The sequence below is a fragment of the Amblyomma mixtum genome, chromosome 2 (assembly GCF_055824585.1).
Source record: "Amblyomma mixtum isolate Tamu chromosome 2, ASM5582458v1, whole genome shotgun sequence".
Lineage (NCBI taxonomy): Eukaryota > Metazoa > Arthropoda > Arachnida > Ixodida > Ixodidae > Amblyomma > Amblyomma mixtum.
In genome coordinates, this window is record NC_143013.1 from 215,002,557 (window position 1) to 215,022,134 (window position 19,578).

At 45.7% G+C, this 19,578-nt stretch overlaps 2 protein-coding genes across 2 annotated transcripts in view; one reads left to right on the forward strand and one right to left on the reverse strand.

The window, feature by feature from the left end:
• Window positions 1-5,218: 5,218 nt before the first annotated feature.
• LOC149362527 (phosphate-regulating neutral endopeptidase PHEX-like) overlaps window positions 5,219-19,578 on the forward strand; it is a 51,404-nt gene continuing 37,044 nt past the window's right edge. Inside the window, exons 1-4 of the mRNA XM_089569743.1 lie at window positions 5,219-5,236; window positions 6,290-6,417; window positions 7,891-8,045; window positions 16,797-16,844. Of these exons, the coding sequence (XP_089425869.1) occupies window positions 5,219-5,236; window positions 6,290-6,417; window positions 7,891-8,045; window positions 16,797-16,844 (349 nt within the window). The remainder of the gene's footprint in view (window positions 5,237-6,289; window positions 6,418-7,890; window positions 8,046-16,796; window positions 16,845-19,578) is intronic.
• LOC149362528 (uncharacterized) lies at window positions 13,989-15,884 on the reverse strand. The gene has a single exon (XM_089573093.1). It carries the CDS (start codon window positions 15,859-15,861, stop codon window positions 14,263-14,265), a length of 1,599 nt encoding a protein of 532 aa, XP_089429219.1. The 5' UTR covers window positions 15,862-15,884; the 3' UTR covers window positions 13,989-14,262.

The following is a 19,578-nucleotide window of genomic DNA, read 5'->3' on the forward strand; positions in this document are numbered from 1 at the left end:
CCCAGGCCACAAGTCGGTGTCTGGAAACGAAGCCGCTCACGTGCTCGCTAGGGATATCTGCTACCGGACGAACGCAGAAAGGCTCGACAACCCAGAACCCGGGGACAGGCTGGAAACATACAGCGACATCTGCGAATATTACAGGCTTAACAAGAAAATATTCCCAACGCCGCACAAACCACTAAACGACGGAGAAACGATAAGCCTTCGAAGGCTGCAGGCTGGAAACTACCCAAAACCCGTATGGATGCACAACCTCAAAATAGATGACAGAGAACACAATAAATATAAACATTGAGGAGAGAGAGGCACACTAGGCCACATGAAATGGCAATGCCTCTAATCAGCTGGGGCAATGGCCAACATCCCTGAGTTAGGAGTTTGGGAGTCCCTCCTTCAAATCGCAAACCCTCAAGAACAAAAAGAAGCTATCTGCCTGGCGACTGAGGCCGCGAAGAATCAATGTATTCTCGCGCCCTTTTGGTTGCAGAGTCCCGGCTCCCTGCTCGGCCTGCGTACCTGTCTAGGGTAGTAGGGAAGCCTCCTATATTGGCGGAAATAGTTTTCAATCAATGAATCAATTGCGCGGCTGCACCTGTGGGCGTGAGGCATCTTTGATAGCGCGCAGAATCCGTGTTTTTTGCTTCTGTCGTGATCTTCATCACGGAACTCTTAAGGTTTCTGTCGACGGCAAGGTGAGAAATGCCTTCTTCCACAAATAGTCTGCATTTCTACCTGTTTACGGTGACCACGCCGGCCGTCGCCTTTAATTACGCAGTTTGTAAAAACGCGCGCATGGTTCGTGGTCTGCCGGAGGCTCTGACGCGGTTCGTGACACTCCTGCTGTTTCCGACTGTGGCAGGTTGAAAAGCGTTGTTTTTGCCAAACTACGCTGCCTTTCAAGCAGTTTCGCTGACCACGACAGCCACCGCAATGTAGAGCATATGTGAGAGGCATGCCTACCTGCTCTCGCCATGATGCATTTGTGAGAGGCGTGCCTACCTGCGCGAGCACATCGGTCGGTGAGGAGATAGCCAATGGCGCACCCATTCTTTGTGCGTTTTGCCTATTGTGATTAGTTTCGCATGGTTGCGGGTTGAGTTTTACGGGGCCGCGAAGTTTTTTATGGCCCTCAACAACACAGAACTTCTTTCTAGTGATATTTGTTGACGATCGGGTAAAGTATGTGATGAAATTGAAAAAAAAAATCGGCCAACGTGTCCAAAACAAGCGCTTTTACGTCGTTAGTACGGGCAAGTAACTTTAAGACTGCCAGGAAAAAAATTCTCTGTGGCTTAGCTTGGTTAAGCCCGGTAATTGCGAAAGCAATATCCGTACCTATGCCATGGTTCAGCTGGTAGTGTAGCTGGTGGTGGTGCTTGTGGTTAGACTTGTGGCGATGCATCTGTTATACAATCCGATCCAATCCAATGTAATCTAATGTAATCTAATCTAATCTATTCTAATCCAATCCAATCCAGTTCAGTCAGGCCGCCGTTCATGTGCACCGCCGTCGCACACGGACGGCGCGAGATCGCGAAGCAATGCCGTCCGAGATCGCGAAGCAATGTTAAGCCGCTGGTGGTTGGCACAGCTACTGCTTTCTAGTGACGTGAGTCGAACCTAATCTCTACAGCGTAACGCCACAATCGCGCTCCTAGCGGAGAGCGCAGGAGTTAGGCGCCGGTGGTGACACGGCCGCGGCTTGCGACGGCGCGAGTCGGTCGCCCTTCTCTTCGGCGTGATGTCACACATGACGTCACACAGAGGTCAACTAAAGGTCAACTGTGGCACCGCCGCGCCACGGCAAAGGCTGAACAATCCAATACTTTTAAAGCTTTCGCTTTAAAAGTAAGACATGAAGTGCTCAAAAACTAGAAACTTGCGCGTTGAAGACTCCGTCGTCCGTTCCTGTGAAAACGCGCATTGCACCCGCCTCGTGACCACATGGGACTGCGCTTTTCTAAACGACCAGAGGAAAAGTAAACTCCTATCAAAGCAATAAGATGGTGTGCCGAAAATTGTTTTCTACGCTTCTGAAGACATGCAAATTGCACCCGCACATTTGTTCTCAGCGCTCCAACAGATTGTGACCGACTGGTTGGCAGCCTGTGTTGTAGCCGTCACGGTGCCAAACGTCGAACAAAACGCACAATGGCAGTGAAATGCGAAGTTGAGTTTTTTGGGGCAGAGAACATTTTTTACTCGTCTTTGCACCGACGAGTAAAAATGTCTTCCAATTACAGTGGAAAACACAGAATTATGTATTGTTCCCAGAGGTGAGATTGTTGTAGGTGATGCGGCTGATTTAATTGTGAACTCCTGCCATTTTTTGTTTTTCGCTTGTGTGTTGGTTCGCCTCCGACTTCATGGCGGTGTATAATTTAAAGGCTCTTGTCGCCTGAACGCGGTTTTGGTGGGCTCTATTTGGAAACGGGAAGCTTTAATACTGCGAATGAGCGTCAGTATTAGAAAAATTTCACAATCTGCAGTGTGGCGGTTAGATTCGATCAATACTTTCAGAGTGAACAAACTATCTTGACTGATTACAGTGTTTATGGTTCATATTTCCAAGCATATCATCCTGACGGTGCTATTGCTAAGAGTTTCATAACCTACCAAGTATCGTAGTTGCCAATTCAAGCAGTTTTTTAGGCATCACTGAAAGAAACATAAATCCAATCACCGGAGCTACCGATGAGAACAACAGCTACTGTTGAAATATTTTGTGACCGACATTCAATAATAATATTCCAGTAATTCATTAACATAACCAGCCCACTACCCTGTGCTTAGGAGACAGGAGCTTATGAATTATACGGCGCCATTAAGTGGAGAGGGGGACAACATACAAGAAAAAGTTCGCGGGAATGTTCACTGTTATAAAAGCCGCATCACCTACGAAGCTCTCACGCCTTGTATAAACGCATGATAGCAGTTTTATTTTTAATCGTAGAACCTTTGCTTACGCGCCGATGAAAAGCCTTTCGGCCGATCAGTTCGCTAGTCAGAGAATAAGGAAGTAAACACAGCACTAATTTTAACATTTGGAAGAATGTAAAGCAGCAACATAAAGCAAAATGGGGCTTCGTTTTTTCACAGCCTATAGCGGTTTGATAACGTGCGGCCAGCAGCTTGCTTCGCTACGTTGCGACAGCGCCATGCGCTCGACTACTGTTGTCTGCGCTGCCATTCTACGCGATCGCCAGCCGCAGAGCAGCCGACCGTTGCCCAAGAAATATACTTCATTGTGTCTCGTCCTCGTTCCTTTCTTCTGGTGTGCATAGTTTGGCGCTATTTTTTCTCTAATTCAGGAAATATATCAAGCTTGACAAGCAGCCGTGCGAGAGCGAGGATGAAGTTTGTTGGCAAACTCTGGCCGCAAGCGAGCGGCGCTAAACAGCCGCTCCTGTCATTGGAGCCGCGTTAAATTTACTTTCTGGCCGCTAGCTAGCACACGCTTAAAGCGGCAAAGCGTTGGAGCTGTACATTTCTCTTCAGACCCCAACAGAAGGTCATCCGCAGCTTCCGCACAGGCAAGCAGCGCAAATAGAACGCCTTCGTACGAATACACTTCATCTCCGCAGTACAACACTCTCGACCTAACAAGGCAGCGCGAATTGATTTACAACGTTTTTGAATAGCTTTGAGACAAGACGTTTGTCATCAGAATGCGAAACGTTCTTTCTCAGAACGAAGAAAGAGAGAGAACAAAGGCACAGCCAGCATCCAAGTTAGCGCTTTTTGTCTTCCCTGAGACGAGGAGGTATGTGCCTTCGCATCGAATTATCCATCGCCTGCCCCCCCCCCCCCCCCCCCCCCTCCTCTTACCATACCAATTTGGACACTGTGATGTGAATGTTTTCTTTTTACTTTATTTTCTGCTTTACTTCTCCAAGAATATCCATCTCGACATGACCAACCATCTTCCGAGTGCGAATAGTTAGCGAATGTCTGCAATTTTTTTTTCTTTTTGCTGTGGCTTAGTGTGCTCCTTTCTTTTCGAGAATTAGGTGTCAAATAAAAAAAAAACGCCAGGAATCTAGGTTTTGCCTCAGTTTAAGTATTCAGTGAGAACCGTTCCTGTGGCTGCTTAGTAGTTGCGTTATCGTGACCATACAAATTTAGCTAGACGGAAAAAATGCAGTTGAGCAGCTGCAACGATATCGCCCGCACACCGCAGCCATAGCCCACAGTTTTTCTACCTTCTTCTTCTTCTTCTTCATCCTCTTTCCACCTACATTTTCTTCCTCTTCTTCTCTTCTCCCAATCTCCTTATCCTCACTTCTTCTTTCTCTCTTGGACGCTTGTGTTGGCTTGCAGCAATGCCAAAAAGCACAACAGACTTCAGTTGCCAGACAGCTAACGTTGGACTGGCAACTGCAGCTCACGCCAATAAAACCCGGCACTCTATCAAACAAATCAGAAAAACGCGAGCCTGAGATTGCCATGGTCAAACGTCTAAACGGGCAGCGAGGTGCTGGCGGCGAGGTTCTGGAAGTGGTAGGGAAATACATCTGCATACGGCAGGTAGTGGCCGCTGATCCGGATCATGAGAGGGGAATCAACTAGAAGAATAAGAATGGAATGGAGCACATATGGCACGTTCTCGCAGATCATGAATGGCAGTATTCGAATATCGCTCAAGAGGAAAGTATACAACACTTGTACCTTACCGGTGATCACGCTTGTGGCAGAAACGTGGAGGGTAAAGAAAAGTGTTCAGCTTAAGTTAAGGACAACGCAGCGACTTACGGAAAAAAAATGAAAGTTGTAACGTTAAGAGACCGGAAGCAGGCACGGGTAGGTGAAAGAACCAAAGCTGGTTAAGGACATCTATATTCGAAATCAAGAGGAAGAAATGGGCTTGGGCAGGGCAGGGAGAAGGCAAGCGCAGAAGGGGGCGGCGGAAAGTAAGGTGAGTGGATGAGATTTAGAAGTTTGCGGAAATACGGTGGCCACTGCTGGCAAAGGACAGCGTTAGTTGGAGATACATGGTGATAACATGCTCATCATGATAACAGGCGTATCACCATAGCCATCATCATTTGCCGCATTGGCTTGACTTGGCTTTTTATGCTAGAAAAGTGGGCTGAATTCGGAAAACATAAAGGTGAAGACGAAGCCGGCATCACGAGCGGGATCCGGGGCATGCGCGCGTGGTATCTGGAACCAGGCGCCCTTGAGTAACGGCACGGAAAAAATGCAATAAACAGCCATGAATCCCTTCTCCGGGGTGAGTAACCGAAGCCTGTGGGCTAACTTTTCGCGGTTTTCGCTTGCGTAGTTCTGTTCGTGCCATGGCATTTCAGTTACCGGAGGGTTCAGCGACCGGTGTTCCGCCGATGGCTTCCATTGTGGCTCTCAAACACTACATGTCACTGGCCTTTCGTGCGATCTCCAAAATCATAGGGTGTGCTAATTATTCGTGGGCTGAAAAGTTCGTCTCTTCCTGGTTTTTCTGGTCTTTGAGGACTTGTTCTACTGGTTCGTTTGGTCTCAACCGGTCTACATTGAGCGCACAGCCTTACATCCCGCTTTCGCTAGAGCCCGAACAACATCACAGACGGCAACCACTTATGTCGCGAGTGTCGTAAAATATTCCAGCCTTCTTTATCTCTTTTGCATTCCGGGCTAAGCGTATGCTTAAATGAGAGATATTGTCTTGTGCGAGACATTGACAATGCTCGTGTTTAGTTGATAACGCAGTCAGGGAAAATTATTCTTACTTTAAGGACGAAATCACCCTTAAGTAACTTATATTTCTCTTCGCAATGTAGCGTTCTTATGTTTTCAAATCACTCCCCACCTTGGCCCATTTACCAGTGGGGTGTTCAATGCCGAAGTAGCATTTGTTTATAGTAGAAGTGGATGCGAAAGCGAAATCCTCATTGCAGTCTAGAGAAGCATGCTTGTCTAGTTTTCTCTACTTGGGATTAGTGCTTGAAACATCCACCAGAAGCTTACTGGTGTATGGCGCCAACGTGTGAGACCATTTCACCGTGAGGCAGGAACGTTTGCCATAATTCCCTCAGTATTTTCATTGCATTTCTACCCGGCGTAAAGTTCTTTCTATGTATATTTTTTCCCGCTTTTCGGAGCGAAATGTCACCAACCTCGCCGATAAACATTTACGTCTTCCTAAAGCAAATCACGCACCATAAGGTAAATTTGCCAAAAAAATAAGTCCACTCTATGCCGGGATTGAATCGCCCTCTCCTTGAGTCCCACAGACCGCAGCTTCTTCGCCGTGATTGCTCGCCGCACGCGCGGTCGCCCCTCTCCGCAGGACTCCGTGTCTCGTGACACGACGATGGAGATGCGCGACACTACTGCATCAACGACGTACTCCAAGGCGGCCTCCTCGTCCAAGTACTCCACTACGAACAAGACCACCGGCTTCACTACTTCGGCGCTGTGAGTGTGTCCACTTACGCTGTAGTGTGAACGGCAGCAACCATTTCGGCTGGTTGGCATCGTAGCACATAGATTACTTTGACATCATATGGTTTTCCGTACCTGGCTTCACTGACCACGGCCTTCTTTAAATTCAGTCGCTTTGGGACGTTAAACCCCAAGAAACAAACAAACAAATTACATGTAACACCACAAGCGATCGCATAGGCGGTATAATGCTACATACAACAGCGGCGGGGGGAAACATGCGATGCCCGATGCGATTCTGCGAGCGGATTCTCGTAGCGAGGGAACATTAGCTCGTTCGCACTGGTCTTACCTGACTAGCCCCTGCTTCCAGCCCAACCAGATATCTCCTCAGCTCGCGGAACGGTTGTTCGCACCGCCGAAACGTCACAACCTGTAGGAGAACGGAAAACACTGACGTCAGGATAACAGAGGCACACCCAACTTCTCGTCTAACAGGCCCGCCCGCTCACGTCCCTGCTGCCAGAGTCACGAGACTATCGTTACTTGGTTTTCAAACTTTGTTTTCAAGGTTAAATATTTAACCCCACTATTAAAGAACCTAGTAACATAACTCAGCTATGAAGGGCCTTGAATAACACCCTTTCGGTGATAGGAGAGAAATTTTTGAACGAAGGCAATTTCTGCTCCCTGCCGGTGTGATGTTGGTTCGCCTAAGTTAATTATCCGCTCGCTCTGCTCATGAAAGCTTCACGAAAAGCAGCGTAGTGCGTCAGTCGTTGCCTGGAATCCCCACGAAAGGCACCTTCGTGCTAAGCTCACCGCTTGTGTATCCACGAATTCTTCTAGCTCGAGCACAGGACGCAAACGTTCTGTAAACGGTTTCCCTTTTTCCTGGTGCGAACGAAATCTTCTGTATACGACAAACCAAGAAGCAGTGATGCGCTGGTACCGTCTTTGTCAAAAGTAACCAGGCTGCGTGGTTTGCTTCTAGCTTGTTTAGTGCAGCCCTTGTGGCTTTCATAAAGATCAAAACGTGTTGGAAGGTAAGAAGACCCCCAGTCCGCGCCTTTAACGACCATTTCAGCTTCAGGGAAGCGGTAAGGGCTCCACTGTACGAGCTAGAAGCAAACCATGCAGCCTGGTTACTTTTGACAAAGACTGTACGTACTGGCAATGCATGTGTGTAGTGATGCCAGCGATGATAACCGTAGTTGTGAACAAAAGCGTGATGTACCGAGCGCACTGCTTCAGGCGTAATTGGCGCTATGTCCGATGCTCGCCGGAACGCGCTTTTACGCAAAAAAAAGCGATAAAATGAAAATGTACGAGAGTGCTTGAGCTACTGCCATCTATTGAGCATTCGTAACCACTGGTCTTGGAGATCCGTTTTTATGTTGCTCCTCCGAGGAGCTCTGAAAAAGGAAACTTTGTTCCATTGTGAGAACATAGCTGCGTTAGTCACGGCCTTAAAAGCTGCTGCCATGCTCGCGTTGACGTGTGCAGGCGCGAAAGCGGCAGCGGCAGCGGCGGAGGCTCTTCCTCGGCGAAGGGTCGCTCGGGCTCTACTTCCTACTGGTGGTTCTTGGTGGGCGCCGTGCCGGTGGCAACCTTCCTGCTCGTTACCATACCCATCGCCGCCTTCCTGAAGAGTTTTGTGGGTACGTGCCGAATACGAAGCCTGTTCTCTTTACCTTTTGATATCCAATTTCTGAGTGCACAAAGCGCAGTTTGGGAGCCCCTTCTTGCAAGACCATCACTTGCAGATTATTAACGCATCGACGAGCCAAGTATGGAACAGAAATGTGTGCACCCCTAAATAAGAAAAAGGGTGCTTTCAATTCATTTTTCTCAGTGCGTGAAGGTCAGTTCCTGATTGAAACTGAGTGCAGAAAGAACCGAATGACATTAATTTCTCCGCTGCCTCGAGGATAGCGCTGTTCCCGCAGCAAAAGGTTGCTCCAGACGCTGGTTGATCCAGCAGCTAAGGATTGTACAGGACACGCAGTTCGCTTTGGCAATTTCGTTTTCAAAAGCATTAAGTGAGTTGCCAAAGAGGGGAACTCAATGGCACCACAATTGCATGTGAATGCCACACCTCCACTCTGCGGAACAGGAAATTCGCGAAAAACCGAAACTTCACGGAATGGACGCTGTCACGCTACTATAAAGTGGTTCCCAGTAGACACACCTTCTTTACAAGGTAAAGGGACGGAAATGCTTTTGGAGGATTTTTCTGACATGTTAAATCGATCTTTTGAACGTAACCAAGTGGTGTGTGCACTGTTTCTGGATGTCAGCAAGGCTTTTGACAGCGTGTGTCACAGTGTGTTATTGTGTAAACTGTCCAGGTTAGGCTTCCGTGGAGTGTTTCTTTCGCTTTTGGAAAATTTTTTACTGCAGAGAACGCAATATGTCTCCATTGGCCGGGCAAAGAGCGCTTCTTTGTTAATTAAAGCTGGCGTTCCGCAAGGTTCTATAATTAGTCCCCTGTTATTTAACGTCTACGTGAATGACCTTTCAAACTTTGTTCCTGTAGGCCTGTACCAGTACGCTGACGATAATGTACTTGTAACCCAGTCACCGAACTACTCTGACTCAATTTCTTCTCTTCAAGCTGCAGCAATAATTTCTATGGACTGGTTCTCAAACAACCTAATTAAAGTTAACAGCTCTAAGACTCAGCTTATATGCTTTCACAGCCCGATGAAGAAGGTAGATTTAAACAATCACCTTTTCTTGCACGGATCTGATTGTTCCCAATGTCAATGTGTACCCTTGAGCTATACAAATACAGTGAAATACCTAGGATTATACTTTGACAGTGCTCTTTCATGGAATGATCACTTGTCCCACGTTTGTAAAAAGCTCCGAACCGTCTCCTGTGTGCTTTACAACATCAGGTACTACATGCCGCTTTCAATACGCAAAGTTATCGTAAACGCCCTTGGTTATAGCATACTGCGCTATGGCATAACGATTTATGGTCACTGTGCAGTTCGCTGGAAGTGCAGGATTAATTCTCTCCTACGATCTTTATTAAAAAATATCGGCTATGATTTAGGCCTTCCCTCCGATTCTGATCTCTTCAAGGTATTTTCTCTACCTGATTTTGATCGCCTTTTGATGGAAACGATCGTCCTGAAACATTTTTGGCTTAGTGACTATAAGATTCCGTATGTTCCCACACGGTCTCTTCGACCGAAGGAACCTTTTTGTATTCCCCGACGGTCTACAAGATATGGAAGGCGTGTAAGAGATTATTACGTTCCCTTTCACTTTAACAGGTTACCTCCAAGTGTTCGCCGGGCAAAAACTAAATACAAAATAAAAAAGATGCTGCGATACATTAATTAGAGGGTTTGCGACATCATGCATGTGCTTTACTACCTGTCAAATAAATCTTGTAATTTCATTGGTTACTGCTGTATTTATTGCATTGATCTGAGGTAGTCATGCCACTTTGGTTTTTCTTCCTTGCAATTTAATCTGATGAGGATTTTTTTTTCTTTCATGTAACATGAGTCTTGTGTCTATTTTGTTCTCACCATCATACTAATTTGATGTCCGTTATTTTGAATGTGTTTTTTTTTTGCCTATGTGTATATCTGCGCGGTTCCGCTGCCTGTCGGGCTCTGCCACTCAAGCCCTATGAGGCTTTGGCAGGCCGGATTTCTGTACATTTTTTTTTAAATATTTGGCGCAATAAAGTATTATTATTATTATTATTATTATTATTATTATTATTATTATTATTTGCCGGAATAACCTAGCAACGAGGTTGGCTTTTTAGCCGCATAACAGAGCACTAAAGGCACCTTTTAAGCTGTATATTTCTATAACGGAGAATGCACGATTGGTCTCATCTTTGGAAGGCACTTCGTCTTTAGTGATGCCGTAAGGGTTCCACTATACCGCTTAGAAAAAAAACCGGGTTGCCTCGTTAATGTTGGCAAAGATGAAGCACAGGGAGATGTTGAGTGTATATATTACTTTGTTTTGAAAATGTCCACGGCATCGCTGAAAATCGCGATGCGCGACGTCACTAACACCGAATTTATAAGCACTACTGAAAGGTGGCTGTTGTCTGCGGCTGAAGGAGCAAAAAAATCGGTTGCTTTAACTTAAACATCATGTTCTTTTGAGCATCACTATTTTAATTGCGTTTTACGCGCGATTTAAAAATACCCTGGGTTTTAGGCTAAACAGGCCCTGACGTCGCACAATTACTACATGCGCGAATACCATTTCTGACCTCAGGCAGCAGGCGTGGGCATAAAGTTAGAAGGCAAAATGATCAAATTTTATAAAGCACTGAATATGTATTGACGAATATTTTGCGATTCGAAGCATGTAGGCTTTTACCGCGCACTTTTTATGGAGAGCGACTTTTTCATCAGATGGAGAGAGCCTTTTGAGCGTGTCGTGAGTAGATTATTATCTGTTTCAGGAAGCGAGCTCCTCAGAATACACTAACTTGCGAGGTAGTTGGTTAAGCATATTTAAAGAAACATTATCGCAGTAATGACAGCAGAAAAGATAAAGTATTAGAAATCAGCCTCTGCCAACGTCGTTCCTTGGACGTTTTATGCGACACCTGTTGCACGAATATTTTTTTAAGAGACCCCTAGAAATGCACTAGTTCTTTTGTAAGCTTTCTGGAGCTCCAAAGGCTCACATAATTGTCCCACGATAAGACGCAGTACACCTTTCATTAATAATATTCGTTTACGTGCTCAAGACCAGCGTGCGGTTTATTTATTTATTTCATTTATTTCTTTCGTGTACCCTCAGGGCCAGAGGCATTATAGAGGGGAGTGGTTACAAATATTTAAGAAAAAAAAAATGTACAGTGCAGCAAACTAATTAGTAATACAAAAATGATTGCTCCTAGTTATACATTATTAGCTGTTGGGTTCTTGGTGTGCTGGTTAATAGTATATAATACACAAAATACACAAAATACAGCGCAGCAATACAGTGAAAAACAAACAAACAAAACGCTCGTACAAAAAACAACAAGAATATAGAATTAAAAAAAAAAAAAAAAGATGATGCTCCTACTTATAAAAAGTTTTCTAATGCTGTTTTGAAGCGTTGGTTGTCAGTAATGGTAGCGGTAGATGCAGGAAGGTGATTCCACTCAGCAGCTGTGCGCGGAAGAAATGACTGAAACATGGCATTGGTTTTGCAAAATGGAATTCCGACTTTGTTATTGTGATCTAGCCTGGATGAAATGTATTGGGGAGGGGAGATCAGTTCGTGGCGAAGTGAAGGATGATAAAATATCTTGTGAAAAAGTGAGAGTCTAAGGGCTTTACGGCGAGATGCTAAAGATGACAGGCTGAGATTTAATTTCATTGCAGAGATGCTGGCAGTTCGGTTATAATTACATACAATAAAACGAGCAGAATTATTCTGGACCATTTCTAATGAGTGAATTAGGTTTTGTTGAAAGGGATCCCACACTGCTGCAGCATACTCTAGCTTTGAGCGGACCAGTGTCTTATATAGAAGTAGTTTTAGGGAAGAAGGTGCCTTAGAGAAATTACGTTTTAGATATCCCAGCATGCGATTAGCATTATTAATTACGTAAGAAGTGTGAATGGACCAAGTGAGGTTGCTAGTAATATGGATACCAAGATATTTGTAAGAAGAAACAGGATCTAGAGAGACATTATTAAGGTGATAGGAAGGTAGCTGGCCGGATGTTCTTGATACACGCAGAAATTTACATTTTTTGATGTTTAATTCCATTGACCATGATTGGCACCAAATACAGATAGCGTTAAGGTCTGATTGAAGAGAAGATATGTCATCGTCGCAAATTATTTCCCTGTAGATGACGCAATCATCTGCGAATAAATGAATGTTAGAGGAAACACAAGAGGGTAGATCATTAATGTAAATTAAAAAAAGTAGAGGACCAAGTACCGACCCTTGAGGTACGCCGGACTGTACTTTACTTGGCTGCGAGGTTGAGTCATTAGCAGAAACAAATTGCGAACGGTTAAAAAGAAAGCATTCGATCCAAGCAAGCAGTTTGGGATCAATGTTAAGTTGATGTAACTTAAACATTAGAAGGTTATGGCATACTTTATCAAATGCTTTCGAGAAATCTAAAAATATACAGTCGGCAAGTGAACAGCGGTCAAGGATGACGTTTAGCTGATGCGTGAATGATACTAGTTGTGTTTCACATGAATAAGTCTTGCGGAAGCCATGTTGCGATGGTGAGAAAAATGAATTAGATTCGAGAAAGCTAGCTAGATTTGAGGCAAGGACATGTTCTAGAATTTTACATGGGATGCAAGTGAGCGAGATAGGCCGGTAGTTAAAAGGACAATGCTTGTCACCTGATTTATGGAGTGGGATCACCTTCCCTACCTTCCATTCAGCCGGCAAAGAACTTTTTTCGAGCGACTGCTGGAATATCTTTGTTAGAAAAATGGAAGAATAGCAGCTCGTGTTTTTCAAAAATTTCGCGTTGATTAAATCGTGCCCAGGAGCGGAAGATGGTTTTAGAGATGAAATTATTGATTCGATGCCTTCTGCTTCAATGTTTATGGGAAACATTGCTGGATAAACACTGTTGTGCGTAGACTGGGGCGTAATATTGGTAGTTGAAGAAAAGTTGCGCAGGAAAACTTCGTTAAGTACAGACGCACATTCGTTAGCTGGAATAACATTGGAAGAGCTGTCAATCAAGGTTATCATGTCATCCGCTTTGGGGTTAATCACGCGCCAGAATTTTTTTATGTCGGTTTTAAGCATTGATGGCAGGGTATTATGAAGAAAGTTATTCTTTGCTTGTTTAAGCGCGGTTAAATACTCATGGGCTGCCAGTTTGTATTTAGTCCACCGTGTTATGCTAACAGAACCTTTCGCAGATTTGTAGAGACGCTTTTTTTTATTAGACAAGCGCTTGAGACAGGTGCTGTACCATGGAGCGTTATGGTTACAGACAAGGGTGCGAAGTGGGATGTATTTGTTTGTTAATTCAGCAATTTTGGAAGAAAACATATTCCAGTTAGACTGAACACTACGGCAGTCAAAGGCTTGTAGAAAGACGTCAAGGAAGACTGATAATTCAGTATTAATGGCTTCAAAATTAGCTTTTGCATAATTTCGAAACGGTTTGAATTTTTTAACGGTTTTTGGTCGCAAGATATTCAAGTTGAATGAAAGGGCCGAATGGTCGCTCAAGCCGGGTAAGTACGTGATGTCGGAAACAAGATCAGGTTGCGCTGTTAATACAAGGTCCAGTGTGTTTGCGACAGATTCCATAATTCTTGTAGGCTCCGTAACAAGTTGTGAAAACGAAAAAACAGAGCACATTTCTAAGAACTCATTGGCTAATGAAGAAAAAGGCTGTAAGGTTGGAGATCCAGTGTTCCATACTATATTTGGTAGGTTAAAATCGCCAAGCAGAAATAAAGGTAACGTGGGATAACGGCATGTAACGATGTTAATGATATCATGTACCTCATTTACGAAGTTAGATGAATGGTTTGGGGGGCGGTAACAAACACCAATGATTATCTTCTGGTGGTTTAGTTCAACGATGGCCCAAACCATTTCTAAGTCAGTATATACATGAATACACTGGGATGCAAGATCTTTCGAAATGGCTAAGAGCACGCCGCCTCCCTGTCGCATTGTTCGGTCACAACGATAGAGTGAAAAACGATGAGCGGTCTGAAAAAGTTCGTGATCTTGAACCTGTGAATGCAGCCACGTTTCTGTAAGCACTAAAATATCGGTATTGCAAGTATCTAAGACAGAAGTTAAGGAAGCGCGTTTATTCATGATGCTACGAATATTAGTAAAAAAAACTGATACGTGGGACGCGTCTTGTCCACTTCCCCTCGCGCTTTCCTAACTTGGGACGTGTTCACTATCAACATGCTCGCCGCTATCTCGTGGTTCGTAAGCGGCATTTTCGCTGATGGTGTCTGTTGCCGGGTCATAGACGAACTGTTTTTTATTCATGACTAGTTTAGTGTATCTTAATTGGAAAGTACATGGTTGGGGCTGGCGTTTAGCGTACTCAATGAGTTTTTTTCGGGCATGGCGTGTGGCGGGCGAAAAATCTTCGGAAATAGAGACATCATTTTCTTTTAGCTTTGCTCGCGCGGAAAGTACTTTGTCTTTTGTTTTCGTGCTGGCGAACTTGACAACAATTGGGCGACACTTATCGGGCGTGTAGCGACCTATGCGATGGGCGCGTTCTATTGCTGTGTCGGGTAGGCTGTCGATTGCTTCGGCTAGTGCTGCCCTTACGTTCGACTCTGACTGTTCCCATGATTCGCGAGAATCAGGGATTCCATGAAAAATTAAATTATTGCGTCGAGATCTATCCTCAAGTTCGTCAACACGCAGTTTTAAAGAGTCGAGCCGATTTGTCTGGACTTGTGCTGACACTTGAATTCCAGCAATGTCATCATCGAGACGGTCTAATACCTTTGTTTTTTCTTCAAGATTGTCTAACCTCGTCTGGATTGCCTCAATTTTGGTCTCGATGTTCTTTTGACCAACCTTAATTGCCTTAACGTCGCTAACCAACTCGGCCTGGCCCTTAGCGGATTCTACAGATCGTGCCTGGAGGTCCTTTAATAGCCGAAAAAGAACTTCCATCTGCTCCGAAGGATTGGCGGGCAAATGTTGCAGTTCAAGTAATGCTTCAGTATTACGCGTGGTGGGCCCCGGATTAGTCTCTACATCACCGGAGCGCAGTATGAGCATAGCCATTGAGAAACAATCGCAGACAATTTCACAAAGCACTTGTTGGCACGGAAGCAATAGCAAGAACGGGTCGTCACTTTTCTTAGCATAAAGCGAAACGTTTTTACACACCTGCGAAGGGTAAAGATGCGCTGCATGAGCCATGGTGTTCCAAATGCTGCTTCCGTGCCAACTAAACGGACTGTCGCTCAGACAGCCGCTTAAATTGCCACTGCGATGTGACGTCAGAGTCGACGATGAAGGTACGTAGAAAGCCGGGCGCATTAACTGTAGTGGATCCAGGTGAAGATAGTTGAAGGGCTGCTGGTAGAATGCGTCATCGCTTGATTGTAGCAGCGGTGTGGAAATGTCATCCGCCGAGTATGCCGGGGGCGGGCACAGCAGTACCAAGAACGCGAAGATCGTCTGCGAAGGGTAAAGATGCGCTGCATGAGCCATGGTGTTCCAAATGCTGCTTCCGTGCCAACTAAACGGACTGTCGCTCAGACAGCCGCTTAAATTGCCACTGCGATGTGACGTCAGAGTCGACGATGAAGGTACGTAGAAAGCCGGGCGCATTAACTGTAGTGGATCCAGGTGAAGATAGTTGAAGGGCTGCTGGTAGAATGCGTCATCGCTTGATTGTAGCAGCGGTGTGGAAATGTCATCCGCCGAGTATGCCGGGGGCGGACACAGCAGTACCAAGAACGCGAAGATCGTCTGCGAAGGGTAAAGATGCGCTGCATGAGCCATGGTGTTCCAAATGCTGCTTCCGTGCCAACTGAGGCACAACACAGCGGTAGGTTCACATTAAATTTTTCTTGCGCTTTACTAAGGCGAAAGGCTTATATGACCCATTAGCAGCAAAACCTCGCGTCGTTGTCCGCGTAAACGTGGTCCACAGAACCCAAAATCACATGATCAGCAAAGAAAAAAATTCTTCCAATGGTGTGGTGAATTAAATCGACGACCTTCATGTTGTGAGCCGAGCACTCAAGCCATAGGCCACAAAACCGAAATGCTTCTTGCGAATAAAGGTGAATATGCGTTACCTTACAACTGTACGCTCTTGAGGAAGTGTGTCATTAGAGAGGGAGCAAAGAATATAAAATGCAAAATTTATGCTTTCGTCATCACGCCACATACGTTGTCTGAAGTGTCTTGAGTAATTTTTTTACACGTCTACCAATTCATCAGCACATAAGCGCTTCTGTATTTCGCATCCATAGATATGCAGCCCACGCTACTCGATATAATACCCGAAACAAGGTTTGCTCACAATCGGAGCACTACGCCCACATGGAGTTAGAGCGGCGTTTGCAGTGTAAATCTTGTCGAAGTAGGCATGGTTTGTGGCATATTTCAATCGGCAATCCGAAGCAGCTGCCCGAATCCACAAAAGAGTAAGATAACCGTAGCGGTCTATGAACGCTCAGGATCTGAATCGAAATCGTCCATTGAGACAAGGTGTTCGCTTTCAGGAAACGTGAAATTTGCTCCGAATCGCCGCCTGAAATGCGGCATAAGCTTGATCCCGTGTCATCGTCGACAGGGCCAGAAGTATGACCTTCAAACAACAGCGCCTGTTTACATGCTGCATTTCACGCCACTTGCTACCATTTTTGGTCGCGCTTAGTGACTGTAGCGTTGCCATGTGCTGAGCGTTTGTTTTCACCTCTGCAACGCAGGTTTCGACAGAGTACGGTTATGCGAGACACGAGCTTGCAGAGAGGCAGGTGAGTGAGCCTACCTTCTCCATCTTGTTCTACGAAAAGGGAAACTAGCAACATTTCACAGTTTCACGCAGAGAACATTGACGCTGCTACTAAGAAGCGATTCTAGATTTTTCTCTGGCTCTAAAAATCTCACAAACACATAATAGCAGCATACTTTGCAGTTTATTACCGTCCTAGCAATAAATTTGTAGACATCAGTCAAACGCACTTGGCTGAGTTATGTGTCATTTTTTACCTTTGCCATTGTTTTTTCTTGCCGCTAGAGAATTGGTGTAGCTTTTTGCTTCTCGTAGCAGATGTCAGATCGAGTCGCTGTATTCTCCACTGCATAGGAGACTAGATGTATGACAACGATTCCGATTACAGATCTCTATTCACAATAAGCGGCAGGTAGACTCTGAAACCTAGTTTCCGTTGCGAAGTTCATGTTTGAAACCTTCACAGCAGTGCTGTCTGAAACTTTTGGCTTATGAATACGTTTATATTAACATTCCTTCATTTACCACTTTGCTGCGGCTAAGGCGGAAGCAGGAAGTGGCTGCCGAAAATTTGTCACTGAACTTGACAGCCCATCCCGTGTTGGAACAACGTGTAAATGGTAGACACTCTTGTTAACAAACGCCGGGATACGACAACAGGTGAAACTACAGCTGTGAACCAGTCGCGAAGCACTGAAATATGCACAGCGCCCTCCTTTTTCGAGCCATATTTGGGGGGTAAAAATCGGGGGATATTTTTCTGCTTCATATCGGGTGAAAATTGGGTTATTCGGAGGAAATTTTCGAATTTCGGGGTTTTTCAAGTAAATATTTGCAACATAGTACAGTTCACTGTAACAGTCCATTTCTGTGCTAGACATGAAATGATGTAGAGTTTGCTCATTAAACGGCATGGAAATTGCTAATTTCACTAAATATGTTGACAATAGAAGGTTTTGTTTTCAAATCAATTTGAAATATTTCCTCATTTACATTACCAAACTCCTGCAGGGCACTCCTGCGCCTGAGAAAGACCGGCCTGCCGTTATTTGTATAATGGCAAAACATTCAGCATCACAGCGACGATTTTAGACGCGCATGGTCCACGGATCAGAGTGCCGTTAGCGCGGACAGCACTTCATACATTACTCCGAATAAGACGTCTTGTTGGTAGTCATGCTTGGGCCTCTACTTTCTAAATCGCCTCTTCCGAACTTCGAATTCACCGCCTCAGTTTCTAGTTGACGAAAGACATCCCTCTTAATAAGCGTCATAGATGAACAAATTTTTCTAGCGTTGTTTGCTGCTTTGCGAATGAGGAAACCAACATCGTGTTGAAGGCTCATTTTCGTGGAGAAATAGGGTTCGACCCAACTTCTAAAAACAGGTATGGAGTGCAAGAATCACGTAAAGACGGGTTAAACCCGAAAACGGAGGGCCGTAAAGGGGGTGTTTCAGCTAAGACTTTACACAGTTTTAAAAATAGGCTTTTTATTTACAGGATAGCATTGCCAGCGGTGTAGTACATCAGAATACTGCTAAGACTTGCTAACTATCTGTCACGATATCGTGGGCGGCTCGATGTTTGGTTGGCGCCGAAATTGTAATTATTCGGGCCAACCTGCCCACCACTGCACTCTCCGTAAGTTTGGAGGGGGAGGAGCGACAAACTTCTCCACCCCGCGTGCAAAAGATGAGGATCGACTGCTGACCGGCGATAGGGCACACGCCTGATTAGCCGTTGAGCGGAGGCATGAGGTGTAGGCAAGTTTCTTAACAAATCCCTCTTTACTTCGGTGAAGAACAAAGACGAAGGGTTACAAAACAAAGCCCAACAAAATAGCGGAGCACACAGACGCGACGCAAATTGCAAACACAGAATGAGAAAACGAACAACTATTAACAGGAAGAGGAAAACAAAGGGCGAAAACTATATAACAATGTTACAAGAACAAAGCAGTACTCTACAAAAGGTTCGGACAAGAAAGAGCGACAGGACAAAGACAAGAGTAAAGCGAGTGGGGAGAAACGGTGGCTTAGCTGCGGGGTGGCAAGGTCCGGTCACAGGGAACATCGGGCTGCGGAGGCGCGCGGGGCTGATGGGGGGTTGAGGATGCGGCGAACTTGGGCCACGCGTCTTCGGGGCCGCCGTCGCCGCGCTCTACGCGTTAGAAACCCGCCTTAACTCGCTTGCCGACCACTTCCCTGGCTGACCTCACACATGTCCGCACGCACCGAAATCTCCAAGCCAAGTGCTCGGCTCGCGGTTTTCCCGCCACCGCGTTCTCGTGGCGAACCAACAAACAAACAAAAACCAGCAAACGAATCCTCCACGCACAGTGCGCCAACGATTTGCAGATGTTGAGAACGGGGGGGGGGGGGGGGGGGCAAGAAACACGAAGAGATTGAGAAGGGACGCGAGGGAAAGCCACGGTCCTCACGAGGAGCGATGCTAATTTGCCAAGGTCGGGAAGTGTTTTAGGGCATTCAACCGGCCACTTCCCGTCCCCACCTCGTGCAATCTCTCGCTTCCCGGCGATAATCGTGGGGAGGGGCGGAGTAGCCTTGACCCTCCAGCCGTCGCTAGGGGTCAACCGTCCACGTGGGGGGGGGGGGGAGGAAAAATCATCGCCGCCGCGTCGCGACATGCCCGCATACAACCGGCGCCGTGGCCAGCCGTGGCCACTTCGGTCGCAAAAGAAAAAAGAAAAATAAGGCATGCACACACTTTTTGTCACTATCAGGCTGGTAAACTA

Coding starts and splice junctions, on each gene's coding strand:
- LOC149362528 (XM_089573093.1), bottom strand. CDS start 15,861: ATGGCTCATGCAGCGCATCTTTACCCTTCGCAGACGATCTTCGCGTTC.